The sequence below is a fragment of the Pogoniulus pusillus genome, chromosome 11, assembly GCF_015220805.1.
Source record: "Pogoniulus pusillus isolate bPogPus1 chromosome 11, bPogPus1.pri, whole genome shotgun sequence".
Taxonomy (NCBI): Eukaryota; Metazoa; Chordata; class Aves; order Piciformes; family Lybiidae; genus Pogoniulus; species Pogoniulus pusillus.
Genome location: NC_087274.1, coordinates 584,759 through 609,722, shown reverse-complemented (window position 1 = coordinate 609,722; position 24,964 = coordinate 584,759). Strand labels below are relative to the sequence as shown.

The 24,964-nt window shown below is 52.3% G+C and overlaps 1 protein-coding gene across 2 annotated transcripts in view; it reads left to right on the top strand.

Annotated features, from left to right (window-relative positions):
* Positions 1-6,357, top strand: part of CA10 (carbonic anhydrase 10) — a 141,924-nt gene extending 135,567 nt beyond the window's left edge. For both annotated transcript variants that reach the window (XM_064150496.1, XM_064150495.1), the window contains exons 8-10: positions 1,131-1,285; positions 3,468-3,642; positions 5,154-6,357. In XM_064150496.1, coding sequence (XP_064006566.1) covers positions 1,131-1,285; positions 3,468-3,642; positions 5,154-5,176 — 353 coding nt within the window. In that variant the 3' untranslated portion in view covers positions 5,177-6,357. The remainder of the gene's footprint in view (positions 1-1,130; positions 1,286-3,467; positions 3,643-5,153) is intronic.
* Positions 6,358-24,964: the final 18,607 nt, after the last annotated feature.

Here is a 24,964-nt window from a genome sequence, read left to right as displayed (position 1 = left end):
CATGGGAATATAAACCAAACACAGGCACAAATAATAATACAAAACCAAAACCTGTTTAAACTCAGGGTGAAAGGGGCACAAACCCATGAGAGAACCCAGCAGAAGTGCCTTCCTTATTGACACTGCCATACATGATGCACCCACAACACGGTCCTTGAGGCTGCCTAGTGTCTCCTGGTTCACTATGCAATCTTCCTTGCCCATCTACTCAGACCAGTGCCACTTCCTCTTGTGTTTCAAAAGGGCAAACAACTGAATAAGTCTCTTCCCTTGCCCACATCTTAGCCCTCATCCATGCAGCTGATAGCACACAAAGAAACCTCCCAGTGTCGTGGCTGGTGAGCAGCACAGCTTCCTCCAGCTGCCTCACAGCAGTAGAGTACAAGAAGTGAAGAGTCTGAACCCCCATTTCCCATTAAGGAACTCCTACAGCCTAAGGTTTGGCAGGAAAACCACAGCTCCAGTTTTGACAGCATTGCCAAAAATATTCCAGGGCCAGAAGTGTGCAGAGTGCAGGAAAGGCTGAGCCTTGAAAGGCGCAACCCTATCTCATTACATTGTGGTGCATGGCCCCAGGGTGAGTCCTGCTGCAGAGAGAACCTCCTTAATTCCCACGGAGACACATTAAAAGCAGGGCCCCCACAAGCTGCTCTCTGGTGTACTTTCCCAATCTGGCTGTAGCATTCTGAGTGAGCTCACACTGCATGCCCCCACGGGGCACATGAAGGGCGAGCAGGCATCGCTGAGCAGCTTTATTACCACGCATTAACCTTAACTTCCCCCCGGGGTAGAAGCACAGCTCAGTTTTAACACTCTTGGCCTTGCCGAGGCTCTGCTGAGCAGAAGTTGTTACCCACTCCCGAAGCAGTGACATTCCCCAAAGGCTGCTGCATCAAAATCAGTGACTGCAGCTTCTAGAAGCCTTTAACTGCAGCCCTTTAGCCCAACTCAGAGCTGCACTGTGAGTGCTTGTGCTGAACTCACCGAAGGGCTTCCTGGGCATCCTGTCCCACGCACTGAGTGCAGGTTCTCCTTGTGCTTCCTGTTCCAGTGACACTGGCAGAGGCGTGCCGGTGGGAGGTTTTGTGGGGAGCTGTTCTACCTGCATTGTTCCCCTCTTTGCTCTGCAGATGATGCATACTTGCTACAGGGGCTTAACATCGAGGAGCTGTATCCCGAGACGTCCAGCTTCATCACGTACGACGGGTCAATGACCATCCCGCCCTGCTACGAGACAGCGAGCTGGATCATCATGAACAAGCCTGTCTACATAACCAGGATGCAGGTAAAAGGAAAGGGCTGCTCTGCCTGCTTCTGCTGCAAAGGAGTATTTTAAACAGGGGGTTCTGGCTTTACATGCAGAAACCAGGTTCGACCTTTCGCTGTAGGGATCTCTGCCTGAGTTGCTGCAGCTCTGCCAGAAGAATAATGTTCACTCTCCAGGGCTCCCTGAGTGTCTGCACACACACACAGGGGCACCCGGGGGTGGCCTCTGCTCGTGGTGAGGCTCTGAACCAAGTGGTCCAAACAAAATTCTTCTCTAATTCTGTGAGTGGCGATGTGGGGGTGCCACACAATGTCTGGCAGTGCTGTAGAGCAGTAGCTGAGGTTACTGAGAGTAACCAAGGCCAGGAGGAAGCAGACAGACTGGGAGTGACACTTGTGGCCATTTCAGTGCACGTTGCCAGCACATCAGGGTGGCAGAGGTCCAGCACCTGGTGCTTGCCGGTGTGGAGCCAGGTGGCAGGGCAGCACTGCAATACTTGAAGACAGCTCAGACTGCTGTACTGAAGCTGCTTAGGGAGAAGCAGGATAAACGATGCAAAAGAAAGCACCATGAGTCTCTGGGTCAGATCCTGCTGCTGAGGAAGCACAGCAGCTGGGAGCCACCAAGCCTCCATTCCTTGCTCACACTCGCATTCCTAACCTCAGACAACCACAAACCCAACAGCAAGCACGGTCCTCTGCAGAGCTGCCACCAGTGAGCTGCTCACAGAGCTGAGAGCTGAGCTGAACTAACACCCATTAGAATCCCAAATCCACTGTCTGCTGAGGCCCAAGCCTGCAGCAGAGCAGCCTGGCCTGGGAGAAAGGAGGAATGACAAAAGGAGTGCTGCTGTGGGATATGAAGCCGCAGGAACACTGGAGGTAAGATGACTTTAAAAAGCCTGAGAGGTGTTTTAGCTTTGTGGTGCTCCTGTCCCGCGTGGTGCGGGTGCAGAGGAGGCTCTTTGCTGCCTTTCTGAGCGGGCAGGCTGGGAGGAGGAGGCAGCCAGGCACAGCCACGCTCAGGCCTTTCCCACTCTTCAAGCAGGGACCTGAACATTGCTACAAGCAGCGTTTTCAGCGACAGCATTAACGCATGGAACAGGGATCAGGACATGTCTGGAGCCTCTGCCAGCACCTCGGAGTTGCAGTCTCCTGACGCTCACTGTTGTCACGCTTTGCTGCTTAGTTACATCCTCCATTATTAGTGCTGCAAATTGATTTCATGGAACACTCACTAATTGCATTGTGTGCTCGGGTGGAAAGAGTAATGCTCAGCCCAGGTTTGCCCTGGAAGCTGCTAAAGATTTTCAGCACATCAAACCCAGCTCCTGCATTTCCCCATTCCAGCTTTCAGTGCCCCAGCCACACCTCTGAAATTGTACACTGACGTGGAAAAGATTTCCTTTATGTGTTTTTAAACTAAAATACTTCAGGGGGTTGCAATTCACAAATGTGAGCCTTTTTTTCCCCTGCTCTCTCCAGTTACAGAGAGTTTGAAGGGGTTTGACTCACACCAGTAAACACCCTCTGCTGGTGGCACAGTTGCATTGTCTGCTTGTAGTCTGCACCCAGGCACTAACAAACCTGGGTGGTTCAGCAAGACCTGATCCATACCCAGCTCCAATACCTGATCCAGCTCCAATACCAGCTCAATACCTGAGCCATACCCAGCTCAAAGGAAGGCCAGAGCCTGCTGTAAGAGCAGCACAAGCAGAGCATCAAGGCAGAGCTGTCGACAGGGAGAGGATTGCACTGTTTGGCACCATTAATCTCCTGACTTCAGCAGCATGCCTGGCAGTTACCCTCGCCACCCCGAGCAGCCCTACCTGGTGCTTGAGCATCACCCTTCTTAAGTGGAAGCTGCACCAACAACTACAAAACTTCAGAGTTAGCTTTTGTTGTTCATCAGGTCCTCTGCAGCAGCTGCTGCCATCCAGAACTGCAGATGCCATTTGTCTCCTGGTCAGCCAAGAACATCTGGCAAGCTCCACACAAAACCAGTTACCTCCAGTTAAAATGGGGCTCAGAAGCAGAGGAGTAGGGAAGGAATTGTTTTAACCTTGGTTTAACTCTTCCAAGGCCACCACTGACTAAAATCAGTGACACTGTTTCACCACCCTCTGTAGTGAGCTCGGTGCTGCCTGTTGCTCAGCATGAGCACTGCCCAGCACTGAGTCCTTGCTTTGTGCTTTGTGCAGATGCATTCCTTACGCCTGCTCAGCCAGAATCAGCCATCCCAGATATTCCTGAGCATGAGCGACAACTTCCGGCCGGTCCAGCCCCTCAACAACCGCTGCATCCGAACCAACATCAACTTCAGTTTACAGGGAAAAGACTGCCCAAACAATAGAGCACAGAAACTACAGTATAGAGGTAGGTGCTGCCTCCAGAACCAGCTGCCTGTGCTGGCACCCAGCCCTTCCCTTGGCAAACCCAAGTGCGGAGCAAAGCTTGCAGCCAGAGATGAGGCTCTGGGTCTGGGGACAGTGCTGTGAGTCAGACCTGGCACATTGGAAGTGCATCAGGGAACGAGCCCAGAGAGGCTCAGGGGTGACCTCATTGCTGTCTACAACTACCTGCAGGGAGGCTGTAGCCAGGTGGGGTTGGGCTCTGCTCCCAGGCAGCCAGCACCAGAAGAGGAGGACACAGCCTCAAGCTGTGCCAGGGCAGGTCTAGGCTGGATGTTAGGAGGAAGTTGTTGGCAGAGAGAGTGATTGGCATTGGAATGGGCTGCCCAGGGAGGTGGTGGAGTCGCCATGCCTGGAGGTGTTGAAGCCAAGCCTGGGTGAGGCACTTAGTGCCATGGTCTAGTTGACTGTAAAGGGCTGGGTGCTAGGTTGGACTGCATGAGTTTGGAGGTCTCTTCTGACCTGGATGAATCTATGATTTTTTGATTCTAGGAGAGGCATGACAGGATACAGGCTGGGACACCTAAAAGCAGGCAGGACAGGCTGTTTGCTAGCCTCATTTTAGAGTCGTCTCACCTTACAAAGTGCATTTTGCTCTGTGTTGCCCACCTGGGAAAGAATCAGCTGGTCCTGATGAGAGCTGACCTCATGACAAGAAAAGACTGAGCTTTAGAGGTGCCCCAGCATAACAAGCACCCCCACTGGGAAGTGCTGGACTGCACAGGGCGCATTACATGAGCCCAGCCAGTCACCCACTGGTGGAGCTTCACACTGCCACGGCTGGGCTCACAGCACAGCCTGGATGGGTCCCACACAACCCTTTGGCTTCCTCAGAACAGAGGAACTGAGTCCATTAAGCACTACAGAACACCTCTGCTGTGAGCACAGGCTGAGAGAGCTGGGAGTGTTCAGCCTGGAGAGGAGAAGGCTCCAGGGGGACCTTAGAGCCACCTGCCAGTAGCTGAAGGGATCCTGCAGGAAGGCTGCAGAGGGACTTGTGCTGAGGGGGTCCAAGACAGGCCAAGAAGGAATGGTTTGGAGCTGAGGCAGAGCAGGGTTAGGCTGGAGCTGAGAGAGAAGTTCTCCAGTGTGGGGATGGTGAGAGTCTGGCACAGGCTGCCCAGGGAGGCTGTTGGCTGCCTCTTGCCTGGAGGTGTTCAAGGCCAGGCTGGATGAGTCTAGTTGAGAGGTGGTCCCTGCCCACGGTGGGGAGGTTGGATTAGATGAGCTCTGATTTCCCTTCCAACCTGAGCCATCCTAGGGTTGAACGATAGCACTGAAGGGTAGTAAAGAAAGCACATTTTCTGCAGCAGGGCCTCAGGGACACAGTCCTTCAGACTTCCCTCTCTTCCAGGAGGAGGGAACGGAGCCTCCTGGCTTTCCCGAGACATTTGAAGTGCTCAGTGGTATTGACTCCAGAGCCTCGTGTTCGAGGGTGATTAAAGCACAGCCCTTTGTCCTTTGTTCCTCTTTCAGTAAACGAATGGCTCCTGAAGTAAGGCAGGCAGAGCAGGCAGAAGCCATCAGCTCAGTGGACGGGACACAACCTGGACTGCAGCCTCCCTCTGCGGGCTGCGGCAGCAGCGCGGTGAGAAGAGAGCTGCCAGGGGGGAACTCAGCTCACACTTCATTCATGTGGTCGGTGATCATTAAACACAGCCGAGTCAAAAGACAGTCTGGCAGTAAATGTGATTACAATTTTGATACCGTTTTCCTGAACTAATTTAGCTTCACAAAGAAAGACTTTTCAGCCTTTGTACATAGGAAATTCTTCCTCCTTCTCCCCTTCCCTCAAACTAAACATAAAACTTAAAAAAAAAAAAAGAGTTAAACAAAGGACAGACAAAAAGGTGGCTGGGTGCAGCACCAAAGTGGAGTTGTGTTCTGTGTGCCAAGTAATCCTTGGAAAGCTCTCATCATTTCACTACCATTCATGGGTACTGACAAGGCAGTGCAAGAAGACTGCAGAGGAAACTTATTTCTAGGTTATGATCTTTCTGCTCACTGAATGAAAAAGGGACAGACTCCGAGAGATAAGTGTTGTAAATATATCACTGCAGAGCAGCAAAGGAAGCTGAGCTATCTCCCTCTTTGTCACATATCTGTAGTAGGCTTTGCCAAGACCAGAAGTGATCCATTCTCTGTTTCTTGTTTTACAGCGGGTCAGGCCTTGTGTCGGTCCTACCGACGGCTCAATAACTGTGTTTAACAAGTTCATTTAGGAACCTTGCTTTGATTTACTTTTGCTTTCTACAGCTGGTGGCTGCACTGTTTGGGGCTTTGGGTTAGTTTTGCTGTTTTCTTTTATCTTTCTTTTCTTTTTTCCTTCCCCTCTTCCCCCCATTCACTTAGCTGCAGCCACCTTAAGTGAGTTGCTAGCAGTGGAGAATGCACTTAGAGCTGGTACCACTGCAACTCCACCTTATGGTCCGTTGCTGGCAGGAGCTGGACTCAGAACAGAAAGCAGTTGAAAGGTATCTCAGTTTGAAACCCTCATTTTCCCTCCTGACTCATTACTGGGAGAAACAAATCCGCCGCCGTCAGGCGGTGGTGAAAAGGGATCCTTGCAGCTGCAGCGGGAGCTGGCCGAGTGGAATGAATGCCTTTTCTCTTGTTTCTAATGGTCATTCACTGTGTTTGGTTACTGTCAAGAGCTCAATAAATGTGTTTAACAAGTTCACACAGCGCACGTTTGACCTTCCTGCACACGAAAGAACTCTTTTTGTAGGGTGTGGGGGGGAGTAGTCTGAGGAGAGGGCAGACCTCACACTGCTCCATCATTCCTAGCACTGATCTAGAGATCACACTGAAGCTTGCAGAAAAATGAATGAACTGAGAAGGTACCAGAGCTGAGCAGTGAGTTGTTTGTACCAAGTGGGAAACAGGCACTACAAGAAGAGAGGGACCTGGAGCACTCTAAAGACATTTCAGACGCTGGCTTCAGCAGCCTGAAGCTGCCAACAGTGCAGCTGCTGGGGGAGAGGTGCAGAGAAGTCACCAGTGAAGGAGCAGAGGGTGGCCTGGGTGGGTGTGACAGAGGTGCCGCATGTGTAGCAGGGTTCTGGTCTGAGGACCTTGGCCCAGGACCCTATTAGCACATCTGACCCTTGAGCTATTTCACTCTGAGCATTCCAAACGATTTCCATCTACCAGCTTAACTCTGTGCAGCAACCTGAGAAATCCCCAGCACCACCACAGAAATGTCACACGGGGATTGTTCCGTGGAGGGTGAATAATGTCTGCAGCTGAAATAAACCACACTTAGCACCTTCCATTTACCTTGCCAGCAGAGAGCTGAGCACAGCACCAGTCACACACAGCAGTGCAGAGGGTCTCTAGGGATCTGTAACACTGAAACCTGTGGGGTTGGGATCGTTCCCACTATGTTCTGGGAAGCCTTGGGTTTTTGAAGCCTCTGGGATTGCTGAGGCTGTGGCGCTCCTGAGGGCACGGAGTGCAGAGTGCTTCAGTCTGTACTTCTGGACATGCATCTGGCAGTTGTTGAACCAAGTTTGCAAGTGACAGAAGGTAGGGAAGATAAGGCAGACCTCAATTATAAAACTTTAAATAAGAAATAAAACCTATTTTCTATTTTACTGAAAGCTGATTGAAGGGATTTAAGAGGAGGGAGAGATATGATAGAAGGAGCTGGTCCTGGGAAGGAGTCACGCTGGGCTTTGGATTAGGTGAGGCTGCAGCACAGGAGCCCTGCGAATGGAGAAACGGAGTCGTCGCTCCAGGGCTCTGCAGATGTGTTTGTCAACACTGCGGCTCCATTCTGCAACTAATGAGCCCCTTCTTGCCGGTGCTTGCTGAGCTTTGGGTTAATGAGAGGTTGCAGCAGAAAGAGACCAAAGTAAAGCTCACAATCGAACACCTTGCACGTTCCTCACCTTCCGGCTAGCTCTGATCTAGCTCCAGTTAGCTCAGTCAGGTTCCTCTGTGTCAGGAGGCACTGAGCACCCAGAGAAGCCACAGCTCTTCAACATGCCCTTGAGCAAAAAGAGGAAGTTCCAGTACCAAGCAGCTGGCACAGGCAACCCTTGGGTATTCAGAGGCTGGCAGCGCAGTCACATGTGCACATGGTAGCCCCTCCAGGGTCTTCTGCCCACAGTGCTCAGCAGGAGGCTGGATGCTCACAGAGCTGAGCTTATGGCCTTGATACCATCCCTGCTCAAGCTATTCAGATGGAGATCTTTTGCCTGCCATGGCACGTCTGGTGAGAAGAGGCATGAAGAGCTTCTTGCTGGGAGGAGATGCTCAAAAGTGACCTTCTGCTGGGCCAGGTAAGAATGTGCTGTCACAGCAGGTACCAAAATTACCCAGCTCCTTTGATCACCAAAACACCAGAAGACCCAAATTTGCAGAGCTGCCAAAACCTTTGTCCAAGTAGCACCCAACAATGTTAGTAGCCATAAAGTTCCCCTGCAACCCACAAATAAAGCTGAAACCTTCCTTAGCTGCTGATCCTTCCCCAGAAGTCAAGGTCTGGAAGAAGTGCAGCTGGCTGCTATGTTCTACTGCAACCACCAGGAAAGCAGCAACAGTGCAGATGTTCTGCACGTCCTGCTGCACGCCTCAGAGCTCTGTGCTGGACCCCACGCAGGAATCCCCCAATGCCTGGCTCCTGGCTGCAGAGATGTTCCAGCAGATCAGCCAGAACTGTCCCTTGCTTTGATGCTCTGTATTGGATTTTATTCCCCAGCTCTAGTGGCTGACAAAGCAGGGAGAGTTTGCTGTAAGAAATGCTGATTTACTGGCAGTGGCTTACTGCAGCTCTCAGCAGCCTACCCTCAAATTATTCCAGAAGCCTGTTTGCACAGCAGAGAACAAGAACCATTTATAATGTGAGATGTAATGCAGGCAAACATTTTCTGTTTCCCACAGTGTCAGGCTTCTATTCTAATAACTAAAGATGTGTCAAACATATACTCAGAACAGAAAAATGAGAAACAGGATAATAAATCTTCTGAGGATGGGGAAATAACTCTCAGTATTTTAATAGGGGGGGGGGGGGAAATCCCTAGAAGAGGCATTAGAAAAATAGAAAGGGGGAAAAATGCCAGTTTATGAATTCAAGCAGATGCTCCCACCCTGCCAGGGAGGGAAGAACCAGAGTCTAAACAAGGTCACAGCTGCCCCAGGACGCAAGGGTAAGGCTGTGAAGCTCAGCCTGGGCTGGCCACTCCCAGCACAGGAGACAGGCAGCAGCCAGCAGAAAGATCCCGTTTCAGGGACACCGGTTCAGGGACTGGCATCCAGCACACTGCAAGGCACAAGTGTGATGCTTGAGTTTGGTCAACGCTGAGTCGTCCTCACAGGGCCCTTCTCAGTTCCTTCACTACCAACACTGGGGGAGCCTCCTCGGTGCTGTTTGGGGTGGTTCTGTGAGCCAATCTCCAGGACCTGAGAGAAAGCCAAAAGCCTCTTGGCTAACTGCCAGGTTTAGCTTGTAAGATGAGTGAGTGACCATAAACTACATATGGGAACCAGGTGGGGATGTGCCGACATGGTGAGGAAACACCATACCCGCGCTGGAGTAAGTGGTGCAGGTCTGAGGAGCTACGTGAGGGCAGCACAGGCAGTCACAGGCACAGCAGCAGAAAGCAGGATTCAGAGGGATCAGAAGGGGACAGACTGATCTTTTCCCTCTGTCCCGAGTTTTCCCTGGAATGAGGCAGCAGTGTAGCTGACTTCAGAGCCTCCTGCCTCCCTTCACAGGTGATTTACACCGTGCCAGCAGCAGGAAGGCTGTGCCGTTCCCAGCCGGCCATGCCGAAGTGTTGCCATGCTGGAGCCCTGCTCCATTACACATCTCTCCCTGGGTGCTGGAGCTGCCCTGCCGAGCGCCCCAGCACTGCCCACGCTCCTCCAGCACAGATGGCCAGGCCCAGCTCTGCCTCGGAGCTGACCCCAGCAGCAGGCAGACAGATTGGGCTGTGTGGTGTCTCCCCAGAGCACTGAGCTAACTGAAGCAAACATCCCCTTCTGAGACCTTAAATCAGCTGGCCCAAGATACAGCACACACCAACAGGGTTTTGGCTGCTAAAAGCCCTGCTGAATCCCAGTGTAATTCAGAGTACAAACAGGGAGCCAGGAGCAGAGTGATTCCAGCCTCCACACTTTGGGAAGCGACTCCTTTCCCAGCGCCTTACATCTCACCTGCCGCAGAGGCAGAGGACATGCATGGCAAACAGCAGAGGACACGGCTGCCACCCTGGGGGAAGTCTCTGCAGGGACTCTCAGTGGCCCCAACTGCAGTGTCAGCGCAGCTGTGCCTCTGGTGGCTGACAGAAAGCAGGAGGAGAGCAGGTGAAGTGCCCCCAGCCTTCCACCCAGCAGGGTGCTGAGAGAGCTGCCCCTCAGCTCCCTCTTTTCTGCATTGGGCACCTCCCGGTGGTGGGCAGAGAGGGAAAAGAGCAGCCAAGAATGGCTTCAGGATGCTTCTCTCCACAAAAGCTTCGGAGCCAACAGTCATTTCGGCGGGATGGCAACAGATCCTGGGAAGAAGTGGTAGCCTGCATCATTCCTTAGGGACGTCAGAAGCATCCCACAGCATATGGTGTCTGAAATCCAATTACTTCCCTGCTCGAGCCATGACCTTCAGCAGGTTGTTCACAAGAAGGATGAGCACACAAACAAAGCCTCTCTGCTCATTTGATGGCTCAGGAGCACGCGACTGCAATTCGGAATGATGCTGAACTGCTGTGTTTGGTTCCTGGGGCTTGGGCACATTTCAGAACTCCATGGAAAGTCGTTTTTGAAAAGAAGGGCTGGCAGTGCCTGCTCCTGCCTGTCTGCACAGCAATGCGCCACGCACAGGAGAGGGCACTCGGAGAGCCTTCGGCAGCCATGGCTGGATGTGCTCTGAAGTACCTCTGTCCAGCAGGTGAGGACTGAACTTCTGTGTCCCACACAGCCTGGCTCAAACTGCCCCCTGGGTCATGACAAGCTCAGGTGTAGGCTCCCATTGACCATCTTTTCCTCAGAGCAGCTGCCTGCTTTCTATCCAGCCCAACCTGTGCAAGAATCACAGAATCAGTCAGGGCTGGAAGGGACCACAAGGACCATCTAGTTCCAACCCCCCTGCCATGGGCAGAAAGGCAGAAAACATTTAGAATAGACTTCCTGGGGCTATTATTATGTTCCTCACCTGGCTAATTCAGAAACCCAAAGAAGCCCTTTGCCTGTATTTAGCCTTCTGGAAGCACCACCTTCACACAAGGGTGATGTGTGGGACAGAGCTTTCCTTCTCTCAACAGCCTCCCTTGTGTGATTTCAATCAAAGCACCACAGGTATTTTGCTTGCCTGAAAGATCTTGACCATTCTATGTCAAAGAGGTTAGGCCTGCAGAAGGTGCTGCAGAGGTCTCAATGCTGTCTGCCTGGAGCTGCTCCATTTGCCACAGGCACAGGGATGTCTCTGTCCTGCTGCACAAATGCATGCAGGATTCCCACTGGCTGTGGAAAGCTCACAACAACTGCCTGGATGTGTTCCTCTGTGATCTGTGTTAGATAGTATGGTCCTGCTCTAGCAGGGGGGGTGGACTCCATGATCTCTTTGGGTCTCTTCCAACCCCTAACATCCTGTGAGCCTGTGAACTTGCAGACAGACTCCCCAGGACAGATTCCATCTCTACAGCCCACACAGCCATGCGCTTCATGGCACGGTTCAGCCTGGAGCACCCAGTGGAGGCAGTTGGCACAGCTCTTCACTCAGCTCTGCTGGCAGACCCCAACCACCCTGCAGTGCACTGCAGGATGTGACTACACTCAGCACATGTCCATCTGCTCTGCACAGCCACTGCAAATCAAACTCACTTTGGAAATCTTTTCTGATTGATATCACAAACACTGGCAGAGAAAATAAGCGCCACGGCTGTATTAGAGAGGAATGCACTGGCACAGACCTCTGCTGCCCTTTGTGGTGCTGAGGGGAACATGAGTTCAAGACAGTCACTCACAAACGCATCCATAATTTTCCTCTTAACGTTAAAGCAGCCTAAGAGCTATGGGCAGACCAAATATGATTAATATTTTACAGTGAGGAATACTGATGGAAGAAAAATCCGGGGGAAGGAGAACCCAGGGCATAAACCGTGCAAACAACCTAGCCCAGGAGGGCTGGCCTGTGTCAGCAGCCATCAGGGTTATTGATGGGAAGAGAGCCCAGCAAGAGAAGCCATCTTTTAAAGCACTCCCTGCTCGGGAAGTTATTTACAGTGAGAGCTGAGCTGAGCTGAGCTGAGCTGAGCAGAGTGAGGAGCTGCCAGTGCTGCAGAAGGAACCATGTGTGCTCGGGAGAAGCAGTAATCAGCTTCCTGGGACTTGCCCACAGCCCGGGGCTTGGGGGAGGTTTGTTCCACCAGCCCCGTGCTTGCAGCCTGTGACAAATCACTGCCCCTCCTCGCTCTGTGTTCGCACCTCAGACACCACCATAAAACCACAGCGCAGCAGGGAAGGGTTGGTGTAAAAATGATCACAGCAACAAGTCAGGGGCTGCAGCAAGGGAAGCCCTTGGAAAGTTCTGGATAGGCTCACAGCACAGACACAGGCAGGACAGTGCAGGATTTCCCCATTCCTGCCAGTATCACCAGAGAAAGGCAATCCCCAGCAGTACCATGGTTAGATCTGACCAGGCAGACCTGAGCTATCAGACTGCAGCCGGCAAGGCTTGGAGAACAATACTGAGCACTTGGAGAATGATGGTAGCTTTCCAGATGCCTTGGAAGGGACAAACCACCCTTTATAGGTGAGGTGACCATGGCAGACGTCAGGAGCTAGTACAGGGCTACTCACAGAAGTAATTCCACCCAAACACCAGGTTCTGTGCCCAGGCTGCACCTCCAATTTGTTGTTTTCCATTTCCAGATCATTTCACTGCTTGTATATTTCTCTCTGCATCTTCTCGCTCCCCATAGTGAGCACAAATCAAACACTGAAAAGCTCACTGAGCAGCAGCAGACAGGGTACAAACAAAATCAAAGCACACCAGAGTCCATCCCATCAGGGCTCAGAACAGGCTTTCATAACATCCACAAGCAGCAAGACAACCAAACTGTGGTCAGAAGAGGGAAATGGTACTTTAAAGCCAAGTGGTAAGGGTGAGGTTAAAAAAGAGATGGTTGTAAAGTGGAGCAAATGCAAATCAGAACCAGTAGAGACTATTCCTATGTCCTGGTGCTCAGAGCAACCCAAGTGCAGCAGTAGTCAATGATTCTCTGAGCTCTCCATGCTCTCCTGCTAGGCTGCTGCTGGGCAGTGGCACAGCAAGGGCAAGGCAGACACCAAACCAGGCAAATGAGTGACTCAGGAACGAGCCCAGCTCAGGGATGTGATCCTGCTTCATCAGCCAGGCCTTTGAGAAATAGCCATGTCCAGAGCAGCTTTAGAGTGGGGAACATTCTCCTGGGAGGAACTGGAACACAAATTGTACACAGCAGTGTCTTGTGCTTTGTGAGACAAAGAAACCTTCTCCCCAGCCCTCTGCACTGTGCTGAGGAGCTGTTGCCATGAGACAAATGTTGCCTCCTTCTTTCTCCATGTGTTTGAAGGCCCCAGTCCAGCAGTGATCCATTTTCAAAGGTGACTCTACAGAAAGCACACAGTATGCAAGGGCTGCAGAGCAATGCCCACTGGAAGCAGAGCAGGGTGCTTCATGCAGCCCCTGGGATGCCTGCCTGGGGACAGTCACCCCATGCTCTGCAGCACATGCATGAGGCAGTTCCAAACCACAGCTACCTGCTGCACACAGCAGCACCCCCCAGCCCCTAGGCACCGGGGTTATTTGCAGCACCCCAGACAAGAGAGTGAAGCCTCTCCAGCTGCCCTAACTGCTTTGGGGTTCTGCCAGCAGCTGCACAATGCCTGTGGAAGTTCCAGGCTCAAATTCATGCCCTAGCATTTTGCTTTCCCTTCTAATATCGGGGGAAGTTCTCTCTTCTCCCAGAGGCATTTCAGCACCCCAGAAACACCCACACTAGATCCCACTGGAGACATGATCCCAGAAGGAAAATCCAGAAAGACAGTGGAGCCAGGACAAGGCAGTGCCTGCAGCCAGGAATGCCTCAGGCCTGGGCTGCTTCCTCCCCTCAGGTTTTCATAGGATTTCTGAGCTCATCCCTGTGAGAGAGTCCAGACCTGGGCCTGGCCTTTCAAAGAGCAAAGACATGGTGAGCTACTCACCCCTGCAGGCAGCAGTCCCCAGCCCACACCCAGGGCTACAGCAGCCGTCCTGCTGCAGCCGGAGCCTCCTGAACCCCGGCGCAAGCTGCTGCGAGCAGTGCTGTTACCTGCAGCAGCTGACCCCTGCCGAAGCAGCCTTGTGTGCTCCCTGCCTGGGCATGCAGCAGAGCCCCTTGGCTTCCTCAAACTCTGAAGACAAGCAGAAGATCAAGCCCTGGAGGTAAAGACCAAATGTGAACAGGGATCAGATTAACACAGCCTGAGCTGCTGGGTCACAGGTGGTGAGTTGGGCCCAGGTGAACCTCATGAGACTCATCAAGCCCAAGCACAGGGTCCGGTACCTGGGTCAGAACAATCCTCTTCATCGGTACAGGCCGGGGGGGGGAGGTGATACGAAGCTGCCATGCTCCAGAGGAATCATTTTTCTCCACCTTTCAGTCAGCCAAAACCTAACTTACTTTGAGGAACTCTGGTGGTTGCAAACCCTGGCACCTGAGCTTTGCAGAAGCTGTGCAAAGGAGAGGCCTGGGGCAAGAGAAGCTCCTCAGACACCCCCACGGTGTGCACGGAGCAGCAGCAACCCAGCTGCAAGCGATGAGCAGGGCGGGGTCAGCTGGTGTCTCACTTGAGGTCCCCCAGGCAGCACGCCTGGCGCCCAGGCAGCCGCTGTGACCAGCTACATCTACTCCTCTCTCCAGCAGCTTCTTTTCTTCCCCCTGCCGTACTCAAACTCTTTGTTTCTCGGTGCCAGCAGGCTGCAGTGAGCTGCTCTCCGCAGCGGGCTGTACAGCATCCCAAAGCAGAGGTGAACACGGCTGTAAAAAGCTCGTTGAATGATTTCCCTGTGCCAGGGCAAATGGACTCCAGATTGCACCCAAACCCCCGAGGGCTTCCGTAGCTCTCCCGTGGGCTCATGTGTGGAACCAGTGCCACTGCAGAGCAGTTCCTCTCCCCGCTGCTGCTGCTCCAAGCACCACCGCTCAGCCAGGAGCAGGTTTCTCACGCAGTGCCATAGGAGAGGCTGCCAGGCACGGGGCTCCGGCGGGCAAGGAGGCTCATCCATCACAGCTCTGCCGCGATGATGTTCTCATCTTCACCTCATGTCTGCAGAGCCCTCTGGATTTTCATTTTTTAGGCTGATACCATCATTCCTCAAGCTGCCAGTTCCAAGCACGTGTATTGACAAGGCTGTCAAGGAGTTGCCTTTTGTGCATTTATTTTCTCTCCCTCGGTTAATTCAGAGCTTTTCACATTATGAGGAGATAATTCACCCTTTAAGGTGTAAATAAATTCAATGGAAACAATGCCCTTAAATTTCCTTCTGTTGCACTACATTCAGCTGTCGCTCGCCCGGGAGCTCTGGTTTTGTGTGGCCCTTTGGCATTCCTTCAGCTAAAGCCCAGCTTTTGGTCCAGGGCTTAGGGAGAGGAGAACTCAAGGGAGGATTTTATTGGATAACTGCCTCTGCAGTTCCACGTTACAAACACCACATCCTAGCACCTGGCGATTCCTGCTCTCACAGAGCCACAGAGCTGTCAGGGCTGGAAGGGACCTCGAGGATCATCTAGTCCCAACCCTGCCATGGGCAGGGACACTTTCCACTAGATCAGGTGGCCCAGATCCACATCCAGCTTGGCTCTGGTTCTTCAGCCCAGCTCATTTTGGTAGCTTGGGAAGAAAGAAAGAAAGCCAAAGACTTCAGAGGCCACATCCCTGCTGCCCAAGCCCATCAGCACAGCGCAGGGGATGCTTGCAGCCCCTTCCCCTCCAGGTGCTTTACAAACTGGAGAAATGACTTCATTAAAGGAAGGCTAATGGGGATGTTGGATCCTGCCAGATCAGTGCGCCCATGGCATTTACATCAGCACAGCCTGGTGATTAAGTATGAAGAGAGAGGCACCAAGGGCTGTACATAAGGTATGATGACTGGCTGTTAATTTTCACATTCTGAACGTGAAGTCTCTTGTGACTGAAGGATCTAAAGCACGCTGCAGCTTCATTGTCTTTTTCATTAGCACAATCAGCCTGTCCAGCTGCACGGCACACTGGAGTTAGGCCTGAGGCAGCCGGGAGCACACAGGGCGATGCTCTAACACAATTACTGCTGCAGCCAGCATCTCTTGGCTGCAGAAGGATTCAGTAAATAAAGCTGCAAAGTGAATCAAAAGGTGTTGGAGCAGAACTGACACCTTAAAAGCATATTTTGAACGTGCTAAGTATTGCTGCAAATGATTACTGGAGCTAATAAAAGAGTTTACAAGGATCTAGTTCTTCTCTTCAAAGGGAAGATGATGAAAGAGTTCAGGGCTGCCTGTGCACCCGTTTAGAAACACTCTTTAAGAAGCAAACTAATGGTGTGTCCTAAGAGGTAAGGCAGCAGGTGAGCCACAGATATAATGACCAACGCACTGCCAGCTACACACCTCACTGATCCGGAATTTCAGATGAGTAGCAGCATTGCAGCACGTCTGGAAACTCAGCAAGAGGGAAGAGGCATAAATAGGAGAACTGGGAGGCTGCTGGTTTGCAGGCATAGATGACAGGCAGTGAAGAGAAGGCACTCCCGAAAGCCTGAATCCTGCCCTGACTCAGCATCAGCTGCAGCTCTCTGTGCCTGAAGCACTAAACTTCCAAAATGTGTTCAGAGCACAGGAAGGAGGCTGGGGCAAGCCCAGGTGAGCGCTGGGGAGCTGAGGGACAGGCCAGCCAGGCACATGTTGTCCCAAGCCTCTGCAGCTGGCAGTCTCCTTCAGCATTCCGAGGGCAGCATCCCCCCGATCTGCATCCAGCGAGGAGAGCCTCTCAGCGTTAGCAGCCGGAGTCCCTGCTGGGGACAGAGCGGTGCAAATAGTCCCCAAGCAAGTTTACATCTCCCCACAGCTGTCAGCTTGTTTGCAGGTCGGGGCTGTTTTCCTTTGTTGTTTACTCTTCTTTGAAGAAGGTTTCAACGAATCCACTTTGCATTCACGGTAGAGAAGAGCTTTTATTATTCCCTTTCAATTAAAACGAAAAGCATCAGGGCTGTGAGGTAAGAGAAGAGCTGGGGGATTCCTGGCGGGAATCAGTGACCTGACTGACGCAGCCTTGCGCCCGCGGTCCGTGCTGCTGGTTGTCGTTATCCACCTCCGGGCCCCAGCACGAAGCACTCCATGATATTCCTGCCACGTTGATCTCCACACCTCTGCTCGCCTCAGGTGCCAGATGTGATCACTCGCTGGGCGCAGCCTGCCAGAAGAAGCCTCTCGCTCAGTGTGGTTGTCACCGCACTGAGCTCAGCCGGGAACCCTGCAAGAAGGCTGGCGGCAGCGAGCCAGCGCCAGCGGCTCCCGGGGCATGTCCCTCGGCACGGCCCGCGGCTGGCCCTGGGTGACGCCAAAGCGTCAGAGTGCTGCCGCAGTCACGGTGCCCCCTGAGCCCCCTTCGTGCTCGCTCACGATCAGAGCTGGGCACCTTTGCTCTCCCTAGCACCAGGCAGCCACTCCCTTTGCTCAGCACAGGAACAGCCTTTTCCTGGCACTCTTTTTTAGCAGCTTGCACCCTGTGCCACTCCAAGGACTCACATCTGTGTCACTCCAAGGGCTTGCACCCTATGCCACTCCAAGGGCTCACATCTGTGCCACTCCAAGGGCTTGCACCCTGTGCCACACCAAGGACTCACATCTGTGCCACTCCAAGGGCTTGCACCCTGTGCCACGCCAAGGACTCACATCTGTGCCACTCCAAGGGCTTGCACCCTGTGCCACGCCAAGGACTCACATCTGTGCCACTCCAAGGGCTTGCAGTGTGCATTCTTTGAGGGAAGGTCATCTCCTCAAAGCTTCCACTGAAGGCAAAACCTTAACTTTGTTGGAACTTACAGGTAAATGTTTATCAGTTACTTGAAGGAGATTGTAAGGGGGGGAAGTACACAGCAGCTCTGTGAACTAAATGCAGCTGCAGGGAAACACCTCCTGCTCTCCACAGCCCAGCTGGGGAGTGACCCAAGAAGGTGGCTGAGGGTTTGGGATCCCTCTGAACCACATCTGTAACAGCTGAGTCACCAAGAAGGGGAAATATTTTTCCTACTGCAGTCAAACCCAGTATTATTTGGTGCCAGCGTTCACTGGGCTGGATTTTACAAGCCAGTGGTAACCATTATTATGGTGGGGGTTTAAAGTCCTCTTTTTATTAGACTCACCAAGCTGTGCCCTTGAATGAGCGTGCCCAGTGCAGATGTCGGCACTCTGCTCCTAGCATCCTAATATTTGGCCATAAAGAAAAGTAAGTCAGGGAGCAAAAGTTGTCAGACATTTACATTTCACATGGGACATCACTTCCCATCATCCCCCCCATCTTTCCAACATGGACTTTCCCTTTCCCTCCCCAAACCATAGATGATGCACAGGGCCAGGTCACTTCTCCATTTCCTCAGCCCCCAGTGCCCTGTCCTTGTTCCATGCTCTTCCTCTGCAGATCAGGCCCCAGGGCTGTAGCTATCAGCTGGGCCCCTTGCTCAGAACGCAGATCATCTGGAGCGAAGTGATCAAAGGCTGGCAAATCACAGCTCATGGAGATCATTAGTGCTGTGCTTATGACATGGTGGTGCTGCAGGAAAGAGTTTGTTTACAGTTTGCCTTAAAATAATCAATGGAGTTATTGCTGGAGCTTGAGCATTACTTTATGTGTTTCCTGGTCCTGTTAGATTTTGTATTAGATGAGACTCAGATTTAAGCACCCTATAAAAGAGCCTGCCCTCCATGGGGAATTACCACAGTGTGGACAGGAATCCTAATGCAGAGGATAAAGAAATTACCCTCTTACCATATAAATTGGATTAGATAATCACAAATTTATCATGCAGTCAGAGAGGGATCTCAGAATTTTAAAAGGCTGAGGTTCTTCAAAGCCCCCAGAAGAAGAGGAGGGAATGGAAATGCAGAGCTTCAGATGCTCTGTGGAGCTTTCCCTTGATGAGGTCATGCTGTTTCCCCTTCGGCATTGAAGCAGTGACTTAGGTTACCAACAGAGCCTGGAGCTGAGTCCAGTGACACCTAAAGCACCTCTCACGTGCCTTGCTGATGCCATGGTGACTACACACAGCCTGTGAAGCCCCTTAGAGACCTCCACACTCGGTGATGAGCCAGGATGGAGGCAGAGAGCATCGATAACCTCCCTCGAAACCACAAAGCTGTGCACAGCAGGCAAAAAAATGAGCCTTAAAGCTGGCTGCTCCCTTCACTATACAGCAGCACCTCTGGACTCTGAGGTTTTCTGCTCTCTTCACTGGTTAAAAACCAAAAGAATCAATCAAACAAGAAACCCCAAGATCAACACCCCCAAAATCCCAAACTAACGAACCAATAAAGCTTAACCCCAGAAGGAAGGAAGGAAATTGACCCCAGGAGGCCCCCACAAAGACACTCAGCTATTAAAAAGATCTCACTGAAGGATTTTGCTGAGTGCTGTCTCGGGCGAAGCTGTGAGTGAAAGCTCAGGTAGAGCCCAGAAGTCTGTTAGGGTGAAATATTTAGCTTTACAGTAAGGCCTTTGCTAAGTGTTTTGTAGTTCCTCCCCTGCATGTTTTACTTCCAAAAGAGCTTCTTTACCTGAAAAACAAAGCCCAACCCCACACAGCCCAAGACATCTCAGCTCATGAGAGGACACTTAGAGCACAGACAGCTTTAGACTCCTGGGGCCATACAAAACACAGCTCTGGAGCCTCTGTGTCAGCAGAGGAATGGCTGACACCAAAGAACTGGAATTGGTGGACTTTCCATAGAGATGGCAGCTGACACAGTGGGAGCCAGGCCAGACTGAGACTGAAAAGCAAGGGAATGAAAGTTCATGAACATATGGATTGAAGGAAGCACCACAGCCACAAAGCTACGTGCCAGGGAACTCCAACACTCATCACATCTCCCTCCGCTGAGAGGCTGCCACCAGTGCTGCAGCCAGGCCAGCACCAGTTCTGCACCCAGGCCTTCTGGGGGAGCAGAAGTGACTGCACCCAGGCTGGCACCAGTGCTGCAGCCAGGCCTTCTGGGGGAGCAGAAGTGACTGCACCCAGGCTGGCACCAGTGCTGCAGCCAGGCCTTCTGGGGGAGCAGAAGTGACTGCACCCAGGCCAGCACCAGTGCTGCACCCAGGCATTCTGGGGGAGCAGAAGTGACTGCACCCATGCTGGCACCAGTGCTGCAGCCAGGCCTTCTGGGGGAGCAGAAGTGACTGCACCCATGCTGGCACCAGTGCTGCAGCCAGGCCTTCTGGGGGAGCAGAAGTGACTGCACAACACAACGGCAGTAAACTTACACATCCTCAGCTGTTCAGAGACAATTGTTCAGGTTGCAGAATTGGAAAAACTTTGATGTTTGGCTAAATCTGGACTTTCCCCATCTGCTCACAAGCAGTTTGCCAGCAGAACGATGCCAACAGCCACTGAAGAGCTGCCGGGGGCTGCTGGCTCTGGTCCCAGGTGCGCGTGGCCATAAGACAAAGGCAGCTCATGACCTGCCTGGGCTACACCTGACACAGACCCAGACTCACACACAACATTCAGAGAGAGCTCAAGTGGATCAAACAAATCCACAGCACCAACACAGCTCTCCCATGACCACAGGGATGAGCAAAGGTTTCATGTTTGCACTGGAGTGAGCTAAGTTTACCTTGGAATTGCTACTGGAAGGAGCCAGGGCCAGGACTAGAACCTCAGCAGCCTGCACCACGGAGTGAAGTCTGCTTGCCAAGGGCCTCCACCGAGCTGAATGCGACTATCTGGCTTGGCTTCAGCTTTGTGCTGCAAGGTTCCCTCCCATCCACAAAGCACAGCCAGCCTCATTCCTGCTGGCTCTGCCAGCTCTGTCCAGCAGCAAGCAGCACACCAAAGCTCAGTCTCTGCAAGGGCACCTTTGAAGGGAAAATAAAGGGGGAGGTGGGGGGGATGCAGCTTACTTGTTGACAATTTTTGTGTATTGAAGATGAGGAAATGTCAAGATGGAAAACAGAAACATTGCCCAGTGCAAAACCACTCCAGTGCCAATGGCCTGGGCACTCTGCTCCGAAGGAACTGGGATCCGAAGAAGCCACCCAAAGACTCTGCTGTTCCCAAGGCCATCACAGACATGCCCATCTCAGGTTTTGCCAGCTGGCTCACACCCTATGTGATCTCCTCGGCTGATGGAGCATTTCTCATGGTTCAGCACTCTTAAAATCAAATTACTCCAATTATAACAGGGACTGAAATTACAATTTAGCTACAGAACAAAATGTTATCAAGGACTGGGTACAGAAAGACACTGCAGATTTCCCACTCGGTTTAGCTCAAGTTTTGGTCAGCAAGCAACATAAAAGCAGCCACAGAGTTCAGTGCAAAACCTTCCTCTACTTGTAAAGCTTCCAAAATTCGTGATGCATTTACTCAGTGAAGAAATCTGAGCCCTTTCCCCCACCCCCAGCACAGGAGATGCTTGATTATTTCTTCAGCAGTTGACATGTGGTGAACACTGGAGGTAACTGCCCCCAGAGTTGTGGCCAGGTGAGCATCCTTAATGCAGCTACTCCTTGCCAGCGGGAGGGGTGAATGGCAATGGCGTTTGCTCATTCAGATGAGGACTGCTCTTGTCCACAGCCTGCTCAGCTTCACAGCTGCGAACAGAACCCCAGACAAGTCAGAGGACAAGCACGGCAACACCCAAAGGAAACTGGCTGCCAGGATGCTTCCCCTGGCACTTGCAGGTAGCAGCCATGCCAGGATTCCTCCACACTGCTGCAGCCAGAAGCTTAAGCTCCTTAAGAAACAAAGCGTCTTAGCAGTGCGAGTTTCACTCAGTGCTGCCATGGGATAAAGGCAGTCCTGCACTCATCAGAGAAAGCAGCACTCCAGCAGTGCCTCTGCAGCCTTCTGGCTCTGCACTCACCAGCTGAGAGCAGGCAGAAGGTGCAAGTCTCTCCGAGTCACTCTTGTAGGGCTCTGCAAGCTGTCCCTTGGGCAGGCACCTGGGCGGGCACTGCCCTGCCGCAGCCGCGCACCCTTGCACTGTGCTGCCCGCAGCGTGCTGCACCCACGGGAGCTGTGCACAGGGCAGGCAGGTTTGGGGTGAAACTGTCTGCAACCCAATAGAGGCAACCCCCAGCTCAAAAAGCACACTTGGAACCTGCACACTGCTGAAAAGGAGAGCTCCTGAGTGAGCTCCAGCACTGCTTTTGGCGTGCTGGGAAGGCCTTCCTCACAGCCTTGTCTGCACACGGGGACTGCTGCCTGACTCCAGAGGGTTTGGGCACTACAAGAGCAGTTTGTAGATTTATATATGATTTGATTTGAATATTGCAGTGTCTGCAAGGAAAGTGAACTCTTCCCATTCCGGCTCCAGCTGATTTACAGGCAGAATCAGCTCCCTCCATACAGCAGCAGAAAACACTACAGAAAAAGGGCAGGGAAGACACAAAAGAGACCAGAAGAGCAGCTGTATCACATGACCTGGGTTAGGCTGGCAAGCTACTGTGCCCTGCAACCCAAATTTCAGGATGAAGAGATGAAGGCAGGTGCTCAGCAATTGCTTGAGGCCCCAGAACACATATTTAAGCCTTGTTCCTAGCTTTAAGTGCCCTTTAAATCACTGAAGATTCTCTCCAGGACTAGGATCTCATTGGCAGCTCTTCCTCCATCGATCAGATCCCATTGCATTTGACAGGCAGGGAAGAGCACGGGCAGAAGTTCTCCAAATCTGAAGAAAATAAATGCAATGTGCTGAGGTCAACACCAGAAGAAGACAGACCACAGCACACAGAACCCAGCCAGCCCTTCCGCACAAAATGATCTGCTGTTGTGTGGCAGGTTCAAGAAGAACATTAAAAAAAGGTGTTGGGGGGGGAGTGGTGGTGTGTGTGAGGCAGAGAGGAGTAGCCCTGGGAAATTCTGGAGAGCCTCAGATTTTACCCCTTTGATATCCTTCACTAAAAGCTGTCACTGAGCACTGACAGATGATGGACTGGAGGGTAAATCACATGGGAATGGGCTATGAGGAGAACCTGTCTGTGCAGTTATGGGAGCCCTGCATTTTGGAAGGCTGTCATCTCGCTGGCAGGCATGGAGCCAAGATACAACTAGTGAAAGTAAAGCTATGCTGTAGCTGCTTACCAAAAAGGGCAGCTCCACGCTGGGAGCAGGGGCAGCTCACAAGCCACAGTGTGAGCAGTGCTCCCCTTCCTGCCCTCTGCAGAAAGAGCTGTGGTCCAAGAAGACAGCAACGACAGTAAAATGAACACCCCTCGGGAAAGCTGCGAGCACCTCTGCCGTGTGAGTGAAGGCAGTGGTTGGGTTGGGCGCTGCAGATTTCGAGGGGGCTGTTTGTGCCTTTGACAGTTGCATTCGAGATCCAGAAGTCAGCTGGCAGGAGGCTGGGCTGTGCCCTCAGCTCAGAGCTGACGCCGAGGCCCCGGCACAGGGGCACACGGACCCCGGCAGCTGGGGCTGTGCTCGCTGCACATCCACTTGGCACTAGTGGCAAGTACCAGGAAAACAAAGGCCACTGCAGTTCCCACACACGTCTGTGGCCCTGGCACACCTTCCCAGCAGGGTTTGCTGCCACCTTTTGCATTTATGCATACTTTGTCTTTCTGAATCCCTTCCCTCCACAGGCAGCCGTTTGCAGACAGCTTTCCATTTGCTGGAAAATCTTAAAACAAACATCTGTGCAGCCTGCAAATTGAGAACATCCTCAGTGAAACGGAACAAGAGCATGGCCTGGATCTACAGCCTGTTTCTCAGGTCAATGAGGAGGGCAGGATCAGCTACCAAAGCAATCTGTTTGATCAGCTCTCAAAGCACTTAACACTGTTTAACTTAGAGAAGGGGAAAATAACCCAGGCAGAGAAAAAAATGTGTTGTGTCTTGGCTCAGAGGAGACTGAGCAGGCTTTCTTGCTGCTTGCTGAACCACACGGCTGGCTTCAAAGCATGGGCCGGACACAAGGCAAAGAATGAGAAACTGTGTGGGTAGACCTGGAGGTGACAGACTGAGCTGTTCGAGTAGCAAGAGAAGAGCCTTCTCCGGGCTCAAGTAACCAAGTCCCCATAGAGTGCGCTGTGCAGCCCCAGGGCTGCAGTCGCTATCGCCGTCGTTCATTGTAGGTGCTTAGGTGCACCACTCACCAGAGGCACTGCAGACTACCAAGCAGACCGAAACGAGAAAACAAAGACAAATCAAACCAGCAATCAGTTGAGGGGAACACAGCCACTGAAGGACTTTGAGAGTGCTGTTTGCTGGCACAGCTGAAGCTGCTGGGGAAGCCCTTGGTGTGCTCTGTCCTCAGCACCTCCAGGCAGCTGCCAAAGGCTTGCTTTGGGAGCACACTGCTGCAGAAAAATGCAAGCAAAGTGCAGAATATTACATATTAGGAAGAAATCCATTACAGTGAGGGTGGGCAGACACTGGAACAGGTTGTCCAAGGAGCTTGTGGATGTCCCCTCCCTGGAGGTGTCCAAGGCAAGGCTGGATGAGGCCTTAAGCAACCTGGGCTGGTGGGAGGTGTCCCTACCCATGGAGGGGGGTTGGAGGTAGATGATCTTCAAAGTCCCTTCCAACCCAAACTGGTCCATGAGCCTATGAATAAATGTCCCCATGGAACACCCCTGTAGCCATAGCACAAAGAGATCCACTGGGTCCGACTCTAATGCCCACTGCCTGACCCTAATTTAATCTATGATGCAGAGATCCACTGTCTGACTCTCATGCCCACGATGCAGAGATCCACTGTCTGACTCTCATGCCCATGACCCCAGTCTCACCAAAAGGAAACTCTTTTGTCTTTCCATTATTTTTTCCCCTCTCCTCACCCCCTTTTTGCACAGCAGGGAGCAAAGTGTTAACCTCCCACGGCAGGGCACTCAGAGCAGTGTGCAGGGTCCCAGGTAGGGCTTTCCTCCTCACCCTGTTAGCAGCAGTTGCTGGCCAAGTGTGTCTGAAACAAAACTAGAGGTCACGTCTTCCATCCCATTGGGCTCAGAAACAGTGTGGCAGAGACGGAAAGAAAGTTTGTGTTGTGAGTCTTGATGTGTGTGATAACTGCAGAGACTGACAGGAGCCTGAGGAACGAGGAGCAAGCCCTGGAGGTTTATAGCAGGCTGGC